At 44.7% G+C, this 15516-nt stretch overlaps 2 protein-coding genes across 9 annotated transcripts in view; one reads left to right on the top strand and one right to left on the bottom strand.

Annotated features, from left to right (window-relative positions):
- grk6 (G protein-coupled receptor kinase 6) overlaps positions 1-15516 on the top strand; it is a 127201-nt gene that overhangs the window by 91731 nt on the left and 19954 nt on the right. For 2 of the 7 annotated variants that reach the window (XM_048603817.1, XM_048603814.1), the window contains exons 4-16: positions 1652-1729; positions 1964-2064; positions 2911-3003; positions 3280-3343; positions 3424-3564; positions 4062-4252; positions 4464-4501; positions 4858-4947; positions 7538-7746; positions 8292-8429; positions 8845-8982; positions 9640-9774; positions 13011-13188. In XM_048603817.1, the coding sequence (XP_048459774.1) occupies positions 1652-1729; positions 1964-2064; positions 2911-3003; positions 3280-3343; positions 3424-3564; positions 4062-4252; positions 4464-4501; positions 4858-4947; positions 7538-7746; positions 8292-8429; positions 8845-8982; positions 9640-9774; positions 13011-13160 (1566 nt within the window). In that variant the 3' untranslated portion in view covers positions 13161-13188. Of the gene's footprint in view, positions 1-1651; positions 1730-1963; positions 2065-2910; positions 3004-3279; positions 3344-3423; positions 3565-4061; positions 4253-4463; positions 4502-4857; positions 4948-7537; positions 7747-8291; positions 8430-8844; positions 8983-9639; positions 9775-10229; positions 13189-15516 lie in introns of those variants that run through there. The other 5 variants (XM_048603820.1, XM_048603815.1, XM_048603819.1 and 2 more) reach the window with 5 other exon arrangements.
- Positions 4121-15516, bottom strand: part of LOC125484553 (hexokinase HKDC1-like) — a 50132-nt gene continuing 38736 nt past the window's right edge. For both annotated transcript variants that reach the window (XR_007263386.1, XR_007263385.1), the window contains 2 exons: positions 5388-5606; positions 4121-4226 (listed from right to left, as the gene is read on the bottom strand). The gene's annotated coding sequence lies outside the window, so the exon portion shown is untranslated. The remainder of the gene's footprint in view (positions 4227-5387; positions 5607-15516) is intronic.

Raw genomic sequence — 15516 nt, 5'->3', positions numbered from 1 at the left:
CTGATGGGCTGGTAATTCGCTAGGTTGGATTGATCCTCTTTTTTTTTTCCCCCTTTCTCATTTGATTTTGTTTCCTGGATTATTTTATGTACTTTACTTTTGGACTCTGGACTGAAAAAGAAAAATATTGATTTAACTCCAGGAGGCTGCATGAAGAGATAGCTGCAGTGTTTAAAAAAAATCTTTATTGGAGTGCATTGACAGTTACAGACCTTGTTGCCTTTTCTTGGAACAGTGAGAGCAAAAACTAGATGCTGTAGAGCCAATGGGTTCTGAACTAGAGGGAGAATTGCTTTACAGCAATGTTTTAATTTATTCCCGACCAGATGACCATGGCTTTCGTAGGGCTAGTGTGGAAATGAAGCATCGAACTTGCAAAGAAAGAGCATTATAAAAAAAACTTTGTCTCCCCTTTCTTCTCTCTCTCTCTTCCTTGTTTTTCTTCTCTTGTCTCTCCCTCTTCCTTTTGTTCCTCTTTCTCTCCCCTCGCCCTTTTCTTTCTCTCCCTGCGCCGTCCTGCTTGCTCCCAGCCTCTTTCTGCTGCCCACTTGCCTGCTGTCACTCTCCAAACCCTGTTGAAGGAGGAATAAATCCTCTTCCGAGACCGTGAAAGGGCAAATTCTCAATCCATGGATAAAAGTGTTGATGTACTGAAAGGAATCGGAGGAACTGAAACAAACAACTGACCAACTCCAGCAGTCCAGACGGGTGCGATCCCACTGTGTTTTGCACCCTCCTTCAGTTCCACTCTTAATATCCATATCTGTCTTTGTGTCAGTCTATTTGTGAAGGGATAGAAGTTTAAGTTATAGAGTTGGAAGATGATAATTCCTGTTTCATTTTTGCTGTTGGCTAGTGAGAATTCCTGTTAAACAGTTTATTTTCTTTAATATCTCATTGGGTTCTGTACTTTTTTTAAACTTGAGTTTGTCAGTTCAGTAAATTGGGGACTTTGAATAGTTTGATTAAATAATTTCACATTTGGGATGATGCTAGGAACAGTGGGTTTGATTTCCAATTCGCTACTCAGCAGCTTACTACAGTCTATGTTTGAGGGAGATTGGGGGATTGGCTAGTGCAGTTGACTTGATGACACTTCTGTGGTTCAGAATTAAGCAACCAGCATGGGTTTGATTGCTGTTCTAGCTGATATAGACTTAAGACTTTGGTTAGGTCCAAAGAAGTGGACTATCCTGTCATGCAACACAGGGAAAATTGAGTCAATATTCTTAAGATTAGAAGAATGAGAGATGGTTTCATTGAAGCACTGAAGATTCTGGAAGGTCTTGATAGGGTAGAAACTGAGACATTGTTTCCCTGGGATGGCAATCGTGAACATGGAGACCCTATGTCAGGGAAAGGGGCTGATCATTTCAGACTGAGAGGAGGAGAAGTTCTCTCACTGGGTTGTGACTTTTTGGAATTTTCCACCTGAGAAAGCTGTGGAGTCTCCATCATTGAAAATATTTACGACTGAGGTTGACAGATGTTTTGTGCCTTGGGAATGGAGAGATAAAAAGTGATGGGGCAGATGAAACCGAAGACCATCTGTAATGGTATTGGAAGAGAAGCAGGCTCAATGGTCTGAATGGTCTTCTCCTATTTCTGCTGTTCTGATGTTGTTGATGGTCTGTTTATGCTTCCTTCCCAGGCTGACTATGAGGTGACTCCAGATGAAAAGCGAAAGGAGTGTGGTCAGTGCCTTGTGGACAGGTTCCTCAACCCCAAGGTATTAGAATGTCTTCACTCCTGTCCCCATATATCCTCCTCTCAATCACTGACTGTGCAGATGGTGTGGGCTGGGTGGTGTGATGTGGTGTTGGGTTCCTGGAACTCTATATGGTCAGGGGGTTAAGCTAGGTTGATGTACATCTCTGCATTGACCTACGTTTTTGTGCAAAAAGCACAAGTTTGAATTGAGAGCTCTGAATCATGCTGATCTTGACTTTTATTTTCTCTTTAGTCTCCTGATTATATTTCAGAGATACCCAGTGACATGAGGAATCATTGTTTGCAAGAGCTGCAAAATGGAGCCTGCAAGGAGCTCTTCAAGGAATGTCATAAGTGAGTGTGGTGGAGAGAAGCTGTGGTTCAGCTCTGGATTCTCTGAATAATCAGATCAATGTTTTATGTCTATTGCAATGACATAGCACCTTTAACACGGTGATTTGACCCACGCTGTTCCACAGGAGCTTTAGAAGTATAAGGTATTGAGCTTGTTGAAGAGGGAGATTTGAAAGAGTATCTTACAAAAAGAGAGTGAGGCGGAGGGGTATAGGGAGCGCTTTCTGGAGCTTGGTCCCTAGGAACTTAAGGCATAGCCTTAAATGGCAGAGCATTTAAAATGGAGATGCTCAGGAACTGCAGTTAGAGGAGGCTAGTGATATTGGATGGTTGTGGGGCTGGAAGAGATCACGGTAGTGGGGTAATGGAAGGATTTGGAAACAATGATGAGGATTTTAAAATCAAGATGCTGCTTGTCTGTGAATCAGCATGGGTTTGTGAGCACAAAAGTGAGAGGAGAATGGGACTGACTGTGACTTGGAACATGGACAATGAGTTTCAGTGAGCTCAAGGTTGTTGAGGGCAAGATTCTAATAGTCCAGCCAGGAACATCAAAATAGTCAAGTCTAGAGGTAAAAGGTATTGATGATGAACTGAAACAGGGTCATATTCAGGTGATGTTTGATGTGGAAATAGGTGGTTTCAGTGAGGGAGTAGATACGCAGAGGGAAGTGCACAAACTCTATAATTAGACACCTCAAAAGGTGGGGAAGCATGAGCAGTGTGTGTCATTGGGGCGAGCATGGGCAGAGTGTGTATGGGAGTTGGAATGTGGTGGACAGTGTTTGCTGATTGTGTTATCTTCAGTCAGTCATATGCGTATTCAACACTCTCTCCCATTAACAGATTGATCCATGATTTTCTGAGTGTTGCACCTTTCTCTGATTACCAGGACAGTTTGTACTTCAATCGCTTCCTCCAATGGAAGTACCTGGAGAGGTGAGTACTGGCCAACAAAGTTGTTACCATGCTGTTCAGAAGGAGGATCGGAAAGTACATAGACTGATGTGGATGTTTGGGTGAGGACAGGGCTGGGACATTCTCGTATGGAATCTGAGGTGACCCAATGATTGGGAGCCTTGTATCTAAGTAGATCTGTCCCTGTAAGCTAATTCCCTTGGGGATTGCTGTGCTCGTGAACATATTCATTAGCACCTCTCCATGGAAGCTTAGACCACAATTCTGGTGTATAATTTGGCTCTCTCTTATTCACAGGCAGCCTGTGACCAAGTACAACTTCCGCCAGTATCGGGTACTGGGAAAGGGAGGCTTTGGGGAGGTAAGTATTGTGTTGGGCAAACAGCTGTCAGTGAGATCCTCCTGTGCCTCTTGTTTGATATCTGTACCCTTCTCCCTCAGGTCTGTGCCTGTCAGGTTCGAGCCACAGGGAAGATGTATGCCTGTAAAAAGCTAGAGAAGAAACGAATCAAAAAGCGAAAAGGAGAGGTCATGACTTTAAATGAGAAAGAAATTTTGGAGAAAGTGAACAGTAGGTTTGTAGTAAGTACTTGAAATGGATTCACTATCAGAGCAACAGATGGAGCTCTTAATCCATGAGCAACCCTTCACCAAACCTGTAGTCTGCTTCCATCCCCACATTTTGTCTGGACTGCCATCTTTTCTCGTACATGATAATTATTTTGTCCTAAATTAAGGATGTACAGGAAAAGTTTTTTATTTCTGTATAATGGCACCTTTGCCATTGAATTCCATTATTTCCCTAACTATGCTGCTCCTGTCTGTACCCTTCTCTTTACCCCCCACCAGCTGTCAGTGGGCTGAGCCGATCCCATGCCTTCAGAAGGTTTCCTCTCCCTTGCAGACAAATCTAATTCATTGTCAATCTGGGATAGAACCCACAGGACCTGTCCCCTATAACTTGCTCCGTTTGCACAGGCACACATGCTCATACATGTGTCAGTGCCCTTGTCTACCTGCCTGTGTCTGTGCCAAGTCAAGGCGCTTGCCTCTTTGAGACCTGACCTGTTTTGTTGCAGGTGAGCCTTGCCTACGCCTATGAGACAAAGGATGCTTTGTGTCTGGTCTTAACACTGATGAACGGAGGAGATCTCAAGTTTCATATCTATCACATGGGTGAGGCCGGCTTTCAGGAGCAACGTGCTGTCTTCTATGTAGCCCAAATATGCTGTGGTCTTGAGCATCTGCAGAGAGAGAGGGTGGTTTACAGGTGAGTACATGACACATTTGAGCAGTCACATACTTTCCCATGACATTTGACACTTTTCCTGTTCTTCCATTATTACCTGTGCCCCTTCCTGGAGAAATGGCTGGGTGCCATATCCCTGTGGCCCAACATGCTGTGCTACGTACCTATCTCTCTGCCCACACCCCCTCCTGTTCTTCTGCTTACCCCCCACTGATGGATCTGTCTTTTGCAGAGACTTGAAGCCGGAAAATCTGCTCCTGGATGATCATGGTACGTAAATGAATCTGCACCAGGGTATTGCTATGCAGCGGGTTGGGGGTGATCGGGGAAGTTGGTGATGGGAGAGGGGTAGGGAGATCAGCAGGGCACAACAGGACAGTGTGCATGGATGCTGGGTCGGGACCAACAGCCCAGATTGCCCAATTGCTGTGAAAATTGGAGAATTGTCTTCAGCTGTTTATAGCAGCTGGTTCTGTGTCTGAGCCCACACTGAGGTTGTAACACTGGGACAGCAGCCACTGCAGGGAAGGATTTCTATCATGTGCCTCTGGACCAAGTCAACCTTCCTTGTTTGATAGCATTTGGGTGTGCAGTGGATGCTGTTAAAGCGAGTGCTGTTTGTACAGGTCACATTCGGATATCGGACTTGGGCCTGGCAGTGTACGTGCCAGAAGGACAGACAGTCAAAGGCAGAGTGGGCACCGTGGGCTATATGGGTGAGTACGGTATTTAAATGGAGAATTGGTCCTTGCCAGTGCTGTCAACTGGCAGGGGAGAGAGAGAGAGCGAGTAGTCCGTATTGATCCCACTCCACGTCTGACCCCGGTGGAGCTGTATCATTGTATTTGGAAACTACTGCAAAATCTTGAGGGAGAAGCTAACTTGGACTTTGAAGAACATTCCCAGAAACTATAACAGTAGCACGTCTAGAAAGATCACTGTACTCATATATCCTGGGATTCTGCAGCACAGCCGACATCCATACAGAAAAAATTAGATTGTGGTGGTAATCTTCCACTGGGCTGCCCCGGACAAGAATTCCCTACTCCTTGTCCCCACTCCCTCTTCCACTGTGGTTTACAGGGCCCTCACTTCTGCCCTCACCCCCTCCCCTCCCTCCCTTCCAGACTAACAATAAGGTTCCCTTTGTTCTCACTTTCCAACCCTTCAGTCTTCACATTCAAAGGATCATCCTCTGCCATTTCTGCCTTCCCCAACAAGGGGCCACCACCAGATGCATCTTTCCCTCCTCTCCACACGGACTGTTTCCTCCAGGATGCTGTGGTTCACTCCTCCATCACTCCTAATGCTTCCTCCCTGCCGTGTGGTATCTTCCCATAGAATCACAGATTTTTACCCATTGAGTGGTAGTGACCTATGAGAAGCAGAAACAATGGTTTTGAAAGGGAACTTCATAATCATTTGAAGGAAACCAGCTTGTAGTGCTACAGCGTCAGAGGAGAGGGCTAGGACTGATTGGGACATTCCACGAGGGGTCTTGGAAGTCGTGTAAGTAAGGGGAACCTGTAGATGTAGTGTACCTGGACTTCCAAATGATGTTTGATAACTTAATCATATCAAGGGATACTGAGCAAAATAAGAGCTCATGATGTGTAGGGTAAAGTATTCATGTAAATAGAAAATTGAATAGCAAAGAGGAAGAAGAAAAAGAATAAACAAGTCATTTTCAGTTTGCATTTCACCAACAAGTGGAAAAAGTACTGGAACCAGTGCTCGTGCCTCAACAGGTTACAATTATATACGAGAATTAGAATATCCTTTTATTATTATGTGTACTCAAGTACGGAAATACAAGAGTACAGTGAAAAGTTTACAATATTGTCCCATGTGGCACCATCTTAAGTACAAAGTACCTAGGTACAGATATTAGATACCAAATAGAGAAATGAAGAGAAGAGAGCAAAAACAGTTACAAGTTTAAAAAATGAGAAATAGTTAAAAGATAAGCATTACAGTCTTTCCATAAAGGGCCTGCAGTAGATCAACACAAGGAGCTTCCACACATGATCAAACTGGGCTCGCAAGCTGCTGACCGCTCACACTGGTCATCAGTACAACAACCATTCCTGGCCAGTGGGCTGGAGGCCTGAGCGGAGCATCTCCGCTGGCTAGTATATTGGTGATTTTGGACATGGCACCCAATGTATTATTGTTAAATTTGGTGACTCAAAGACTAAAAAGAAACTTTTTGTGAGGAGGACATAATGAGTCATAAAGGGACATAGATGAAGTCAATGGCCACAAAATTAGCATTTGAGTGTAACTAAGGAAAATGCAAACTTGTCCACATTTTTACAGAAAGAATGGAATGGTAGTAGATTATTAAAACAGTGATTGCAATACCTGGCAGGACAGATGGATCTGGGTGTCCTGGCAATGAATCATAAAAAGTTGATAGGAAACAAGAATAGAAATTGCTCGAGAAACTCAGCAGGTCTGGCAGTAACTGTATAGATAGTTTCAGATCTCCAGCATCCTCGGTACAAGAGGTAATCAGGAAATCAAAGAGGCATGTTAGGGTTAATTGTAAGGTGAATAAAATATAGAAGTTCCTTCAATCTGACATGGCGCTTTTAATGAATTAAACATTAACCCACCCAGGCCCTTCTGCTCCTGCACCCCATTTAGGAGATGTACCTAATTACTTTATGTTGTCTCTCTGTTCTTCCAACAAAATTAATCCCTTCACTATTCTCTGTCGCCAGTTCACCCACTTCCCCAGCTGCCTAAGTCCTTTTTAACTTTTATAGCTATCCTCTTCACTGTTTATAACATTTCCAGGTTTTTGACATTTACAGATTTTAACATTTGCGCCCATTCACTGAGGCCTAGATCATTGACATTTATCAGGAACAGTGGGAGTAGGAAACTCTGCTGATATGCTTCCTTTGTATCTCCCTCACTGTTTTCATTCTGATCTAGCCTTGTCTTGTCAGCAATATATTACACAGTGCCTTCATCTAAGACATAAATACCAACTGTAAATAGCGGAGGGCCCGGCACAGTCCTTCTGGCACATACCAGTTACAACTGGCTATTTATTCCTGCTGTCTGACTTCCCATGAGACCACCTCTTGTATAACAGACACTCGTGGGGCACCTTATCACATGCCTTCTGAAAATTGTAAATCTATCACATCTGCTGGCCTCCCTTTATCTCTTCTGCTAGTTACATCCAAGAAAAACTCCAGTATATGAGGAAGAATGAAAATGAGAGAGGGAGCTAGATGCATTGGCCAAACTGGAGGATTGCTGCTGACCTGTAAATGTCTTAATCTGTTCAAGCTCCTGAAGTTGTAAAGAATGAGCGTTACACGTTCAGCCCTGATTGGTGGGGTCTGGGTTGCCTCTTTTACGAGATGATTGAGGGACAATCACCATTTCAACAGCGCAAGAAAAAGATCAAACGGGAGGAGGTAGAACGGCGGGTCAGGGAGGAGCAGGAGACCTACTCTGACAAGTTCTCAACACAAGCACGTTCACTGTGTCAGCTGGTGAGTATGGCAGAGTCTGGTATATGGCAGGGTAAGGGAAAGTACTATGGGGGTCTTTAGGTGTATGACAGAGGAGTATATGTAGAGGGGTTGGGGAAACTAAATTTGTGTGGCGGCTTCTGGTACGATGGACTAGGAAAAGTATGTATGTATGATGGGGATGGGGTTTGGTGTACAAGGGGAGTGTACAGGGACGAAGGGAGGTGGTGGGTGGGGAGGGTGCGGTGAATGTATGGGTATCTGGTTTGTGAGGGAGAGTACCTGGCTGTCCAAGCATTTTGTATGTGGATCTGTGATGGGCATCTCGAGGTGAGGAGTGGTGTGTTGGGGTGAGGGTGTGACAGGGTATGGAGTGGTGTGTTTCTGGGTATGGAAATGGAGGGATGTGTGAGGTGGGTTCTGGCTGTGAGGGAGAGGGGTGTGTGGGGTGGGTGCCTGGGTCTGAATGAAGGGTATCTGGCTCTCTGGGGTTGTGGGGGAGGGGGGGGGGGGGGTACATTTTTAATTGTGGGTGGGGTAACTGATCATGAGCTGTGTCTCCACAGTTATTGAGAAAAGCCCCTGAGGAGCGGTTGGGCTGCTGTGGAAGGGGTTCATGTGAGATTAAGGAGCATCCTCTATTTCAAGACATAAACTTCAAACGGCTTGAGGCAGGAATGGTACAGCCTCCTTTCATACCTGACGTAAGTGCTTTACCCCTTTTTCTCCCCCACCCCCAAACTTCTCACATGCTCTAATGCTCTCTCTTGCATGTGCGCTCGCACTCTAGCTCTCTCTCCTGGCTTTGACATATCCTTTTAACTTGCATTTACATTTGTTTCAAGATGAATATTCTGATTGTGTGGTGCTCAGAGCTACCACAGTGTTCCAGATAGGAACTAATCAGAGCAAAGGGCTGGACTCCTGTATGCTCACTCTCAATTATAAGGCCTGTGTTCCTTTTTGTCATTAGGATGATTTCGGGTACCTGTTCATATGACATAAATATACATGGAGCCAAATGTTCTTCTCTGGGGTTAAGCTGGTATTGCTCTGCTCCTGTATCTCACATGAGGATGGTCCTTAGTACTGTATCTGACTCATCGCATTTTTCCACAGCCACAAGCAATCTACTGCAAAGATGTATTGGACATCGAGCAGTTCTCTACAGTGAAGGGAGTGGAATTGGGTCCTGCTGATAATGATTTCTACACCAGGTTTGCCACAGGGTCTGTCTCCATCCCCTGGCAGAATGAGGTAATTCTAGTAATAGAATCATAATTCTTAGAAAAAGGCCATTTACCCCATTTGCTGCACTATAGCGGCATGGTGGCTCAGTGGTTAGCCCTGCTACCTCACAGCACCAGGGACCTGGGTTCGATTCCGCCCTTGGGCCACTGTCTGTGTGGAGTTTGCACATTCCCCATGTCTGCGTGGGTTTCCTCCGGGTGCTCCGGTTTCCTCCCACAGCCCAAAGATATGCAGGCTCGGTGGATTGGTCATGCTAAATTTCCCCTTGTGTTCAGGAGTGTGTAGATTAGGTGGATTATAAGGGGATGGGTCTGGGTGGGATGCTCTGAGGGTTGGTGTGGACTTGTTGGGCCGAAGGGCCTGCTTCCACGCTGTAGGGATTCTACGATCTTCTATGATGACAGCATTCGCTCGACCAAATCTAGTTCCTCTTTGCAGGAGACCTAATTGCAGTGTTTGCGGTTGGACTCAGTATACAGCTTGAACCCCTTGCATTGTACATCCCACCACCATGTTATCACCTTCACTGTCACAGGGTTTACTCACTTCCACCCTCAGTTCCTCAGGGTATACCCACTCACCCTTGGCATCACTCTGCTGTTGCTAGTGATATTGTTCGGTTGCTGTGTTGGTCTCCTCACGGAGTGTGTTTTGGTGTTCCAGATGATCGAGACAGAATGCTTCAGTGAGCTGAATGTTTTTGGGAGTAATGGTTCAGTACCCCCAGACCTGGACTGGAGGGGGCAGGCTGAGACCCCGCCCAGGAAGGGATTACTGCAGAGACTGTTCAGTCGACAGGTAAGTGAGTAGCCTGGAGTAAGGAACCAGTAGGAGGTCAGAGTTCAGTCACTCGAACCCTGCTGGTTGTCATTCTAATCTGCATTGGAGTAAAACAGTATCTTCTAGAGAAGTGAACCGCTCCCTTTCCCCTTTGCTGCTGTTAATATTGGCTCAGGAATTAGTCAGTCAATCCCAAGTACTCCACTGATCTCCCTCCATCCATCCATCCATCCATCCATCCAACACATCCATTTCCTTATCCCCACCTAATCTATTATTTGTCCCCGTCATCCTCGTCCCATCCTCCTTAACTCTACTTATCAATCCTTCCCCTTCATTCCTTGTCACCCTCTCCTCTTCAGCCCCTTACACTCTGTCAACCCCTCACAGCTGACACCCATGTCTCCATCAGAAGACCCATCTTCACTGCAAATTTTTCTTCTCGTTCTCGCTCTAACATGCTCCCCCGCCAGCGTGCTCCGCCCCCTTGTCCGCTCCAGCCTCCCCACTCCGCCCCCTCACCCGCTCCTGCCTGCCCACTCCCCTGCTCCAGTCATGCCTAGCCTGTTGCCCTCCCTTTGTCTTGTCAACTTTCCCTCCTTCCTCCCTCTGCCCCCTCCTTACTCTCTCTTTTTTTTTCCCCCCCCCCTCCCCACCCCCACTTCCTCTCTCTCCCCACCCCCACTTTCTGACACCTACATTCCCATTACCTCCAGCATGCCTTTTCAACCCTGATTCCATTTTTCATTTTGACGCAGGGTCTCAAGGATGTTATCTCTCACCATCTGGGAGTATCTGTTAATTTCAGGTAATCCTTGGAAAGATCTGAGGATGAAGAGGTTTCTGGCAGTCAGGGCCCTAGACCTGATCACCAGCTCTTGATAATCTTCCACCTTGTCCCTGAGCCCATCTCCTCCTCTCTCTGCAGAAATGAGCTCTCAATACGGGATATCTTTTTAAAAAAAAACAAGTTGATAAACCCACAATCAAGCCTTTGGTGAAAGACTCAGTAAACCAAGAAAGTTAATCTTCAGGAGCATTCCAATACTTCCTGCTATGGCTAGCAACACGTTCACTGTCATTAACCTACACTGTGTTTATTGCTATTACTAACTGCTAATAACAGGAACAGGTCCACCATTGTTAACATATACTGCTTACAATTTTAACTAATTAGCTGACTTAACTAACTAACGAAAACTTCTCCTGCACTGAAATGCCACATATCATTACAGCAAATTTGACACTAGCACAAATTTCGTTGTCTCTAAATGTGCCACTTTTATACTACAACCTGAGAGAGAATCAGGGTAGACCACGGCAGCCCATTGAGCTAGTTACCTTTTAGTGAGTACTATCATGGCTGATGTGCTTTATCGCCACTTTCTGATCCGTCTTGCAGATCCCCTCAGTTCCTCCAGAGACCAAAGATCTGTTGATCCCAGCATTAAATATGTTCAACAATGATGACGCCATAACTTTTGGTGCAGAGAATTCCAAAGATTCTCAAACCCTTGAATGAAGAGATTTTTCCTCATCTCTGTCTGAAATGATCACCCTCTTGTCCTGAGAGTGTGCCCCTGTTCTGAATCCTCAATGATTACATTGCTTTATTAGAAATTCCAATGCTTTCTTATTTCACGCTGTGTCCAATATGTAGTTTTTGTTAGGAACCTAGAAAACACTTGCACAGGTATTTTCTGACTCTTGCTATTAAGAATTTCTACCCATATTGAGTGTGTGCCTCATGCGCTTGAGGCCAGTTCCTTCTTTAGGAATGTCCTTACTCACCTTTACGACCAGAGCTACCTTCTTTACTGTTCTGGCTGTCTCTCTGACATAATGTGCATCCTGGAGTATTTGTTTCCCACCCTTCGTAATCCTGTAACCATGTTTCTGCGATGTTAATTAGATCTAAATCATTGACCTCAAATTATCTTCCTGGAGATGCTCTGTTCGTCGAGATAAATAAAATTACATTTTTTTAACTTCTGTTCCTGCAATGATCTTACTACACAATTACTATTAAACTCTCTGATCCTTCTTATTCTATTTCACATTTATTCTCATTGCTGCACTCTTACTTTGCCTTAACTTTTCAAGATTTCTAAATCTCCTTATACGTGGATCTTCGCCCTTCTGTTAGTTGAAAGCCCTGTCTGAAGCCCTAGTTAGCACTAACCAGCAAGAGTGTCTGTCCTCATTCTCCTGCAGTGTTGATGGCTGAATCAAATTCCTGTCACTATTAGCTTGTCCAACCTCCTAAGTCTACACTGCTTCCCTCAAATGCTAACCTGTGTAACATGAGAGTACAAGTGTCACTAACCTGCACTGTTCATGGTGGTAGATAGACCTAGCACAAGGTGGATTGTTGCAAACCTGTGCTGCTTAACACTGTAACTAGTGTGAATGCTTACCACTGTACCACTGCTTACTGCTGTAACTAACCACTGTAATTAGTGAATGCTGTAACATCATGAATTTCATGAATTCCCCATTTTTAGAGGCTTGCAGCAGCGAGTCAGAATTCTACTCCCAAGACTAATGTGGCCTATTGGCTAACCAGCACCAGGGAACCTGAGGTAACCAGAGTCAGTTCACTGGCAACTGAGGGTCCAATGGGGGAAGAGGGTTTCTGTTCAGTGAGGGAGTGACCCAAGGTGACAGCGTGGGTGTCTGGTTAGTAACTAAGTGAAAGTTAAGTATCGAGTCAGTGAAGGTTGTATCCGATTAGTGAAAAGTGACTGGGGGAGGTGTGTATCTGGTCAGGTGAGGGGATGACAGGGTAGGTATCTGATCAGTGAGGCAGTGATGAGGTAAGTATCTGGTTAATGAGGTGACAGGGAGGAGGGTTATCTGCTCAGTGAGGGGCTGATAGGGAGGGAGGTATCTGGCCGGTGACTGGGTAATGGGGTAGGTGCCTGGTTAATGAGGGGGTGACGAGGTGCTATGTTAGTCAATGGTTTAGAGTCTGACTGTTAACAGCCAGAATGATTGGCCTCCACTCTGTCCAGGAATAGATCACATTGAGGATGACCATTGTACCTTTCTGACCTTGATAATCTGGAGAGAGCAAGAGAGTCTGCTGTTGTGTTTGTTTCTGACTGTATTGTACTTTTTGTGGTTCACAGCAGTGGTTGTCCTGTTGTCCTGCCTGTGCTCAGCCTGTGTTTGTCTCTCCTATTTGATCTAGCTCCTTGTCTAAGGCCTTGCTTTGCTTTGCTTTGCTCCCACCTGCCCATGCTCCTTTTCAGGTTGACTGTGGAAATTGCCAGAAGACAGAAGAAGATCATCAATCATTCGACCCAGACCCACCTCTGAAACCCTTCAATGGACCATTCCTCACTGAGCCAAAGGACACAAGCTGTTTACAATTTTGCACATACTTGTACATTAATATATAAATATTAGGATGTATTTTTTAACTACAAACTGTGTGATGTTTGAGTCTATGAACAAATCTGCAGGGAAAGGCACAGGGTGACACAGTGGCTCAGTGGTTAGTACTGCTGCCTCACAGCACTAGGGACCCGGGTTCAATTCCACCCTCGGGCAACTGTCTGTGTGGAATTTGCACGTTCTCCCCGTGTCTGCATGGGTTTCCTCCAAGTGCTCTGGTTTCCTCCCACAGTCCAAAGATGTACAGGCGAGGTGGGTTGGCCATTCAAAATTGCCTGTATCCAGGGATGTTCAGGTTAGGTGGGTTAGACCGGGGGAAATGCAGGGGTAGGGGAATGAGTCAGGAGGGGATGCTCTTCGGAGGGGCGGTGTGGACTTGTTGGGCCGAATGGCCTGTTTCGACACTGTAGGGATTTTGTCATATTAGAGAAATTCCAGCATTATCGAGCAATTCTAATGGGGAATTTCACTTACCCTAGTATTTTACTGGGATGTTGGGAGTATAGGGGGCAGCTGTTTCTAGATTGTGTTCGATAGTGCTGTAGGAAACTCTATGTTCAGCCCAACATGGAAGGGTACGTTGTTAGAACTGATGCTTGGAAATGAAGTGGGCCAAGTGACCTGAAATGTTAACTCTGATTTCTCTCCACAGATACTGTCAGACCTGCTGAGTTTTTCTAGCAATTTCTATTTTAGTCGCTGATTTACAGCATTTGCAATTCTTTCCTTTTGGTTTTGACATTTTTCTGTTATTTTATGTTCATATTTTTCTAATTTAGTATGATGTTCACTGAAATATAAGCATACGAGAATGCAGATTTTCATTAACAGTAAAATGGAGCTTATTACACAAAAACCCAAGCTATCTAAATATACACTACAGTTTGCTTGACTTGAGTATTTTAAGATCTTTCAAAATCTCATAGTATTTGGTAATATATCACTTTACAGTGATTCAAATAAAGAAGTGATCTTTCTGTATTAAATGTTTAGGTTTGACTTGACTGCCTCTCCCTAGTCTGTCCTGGGAACTGTGAAATTTCTTCCGTGAATTATCATAAACCTGAAAGCTTAAATTTTCTCAGCTTTTAGTACTTCCTTGGAGTGAAACTATATTTGTTTCTAACCTCAATCTGGTCTCCACCAAAACTGCTGTAAAAAAAAATTTCAACTTTTTGATTTTCTAAGCTAGAGATAATAGAACATAACACAGTACAGGCCCTTTGGCTCATGATGTTGTGCCGATCTATTATCCTACTAAGATCAATCTACCCTGCATACCTTACATTTTACTATCCTCCATCTGCCTATCCAAGAGTTGCTTAAAAGTCTCTAAAGTATCTGACTCTACTACAACTGCCAGCAGCGCATTCCACACGCCCACCACTCTCTCTGTGAAGAACCTACCTCTGACATCTTCCCCTATACCTTCCTCCAATCACCTTAAAATTATGCCCCCTCCTAATAGTCATTTCTGCCCTGGGAAAAAGTCTCTGGCTATCCACTCTATCTATGCCTGTTATCATCTTGTACACCTCTATCTAGTCACCTCTCATCCTTCTTCCTCCAATGAAAAAAAACCTTTCCTCATAAGACCTACCCTCCAGTCCAGGCAGCATCCTGGTAAATCTCCTCTGCACCCTCTCCAAAGCTTCCACATCTTTCCTAAAATGAGGTGATCAGAACTGAACACAATATTCCAAGTGTGGTCTAACCAGAGTTTTATAGAGCTGCAGCATAACCTCGGGGCTCTTAAACTCAATTCCCCTGCCAATGAAAGCCAACACACCATATGCCTTCTTTCCAACCCTATCAACTTGGGTAGCAACTTTGAGTGATCTATGGACATGGACCCCAAGATCCTTCTGTTCTTCCACACTGCTGAGAATCCTGCCATTTATGATGTGTTTTCAGGATTTGGAAATAATTGCAGGTGATATGATCAAGGTGATTTGCACATGAAATGAAAATTGGTCGGGTAGCAATAGTGAGGAGGAAGGTGTAAACTGGAGGACAATATCAACAGATTAGTCAGCGCTGCAGAGCAATGGCAAATGGAATTCAACTTGGAAAATAGTGAGAGGTTATATACTTGGGGAAGGCTAAAAAGGATTGCACCATGAACAGTAGGACCATAGAGGGCAGTGAAGATCAGTGGTAATTTGGGATATAAATCCACAGATCCCTGAAGGTACAGTGCAGGTAGATAAAATGGTTAGGAAGGCAGATACGATTCTTGCATTTATTAGCCAAGGTATAAAATAAAAGAGCAAGGAGGATATACTGGAATTCTACAAACTGTTGTTTAGGCCACAACTAGTACAGTTTGTTACCAGACTACAGGAAGAATGCAACTGGACT

This window comes from Rhincodon typus, chromosome 12, assembly GCF_021869965.1.
Source record: "Rhincodon typus isolate 14 chromosome 12, sRhiTyp1.1, whole genome shotgun sequence".
NCBI lineage: Eukaryota > Metazoa > Chordata > Chondrichthyes > Orectolobiformes > Rhincodontidae > Rhincodon > Rhincodon typus.
Note: the sequence above shows the minus strand (reverse complement) of the source record. Positions and strands in the feature narration are given on the sequence as shown.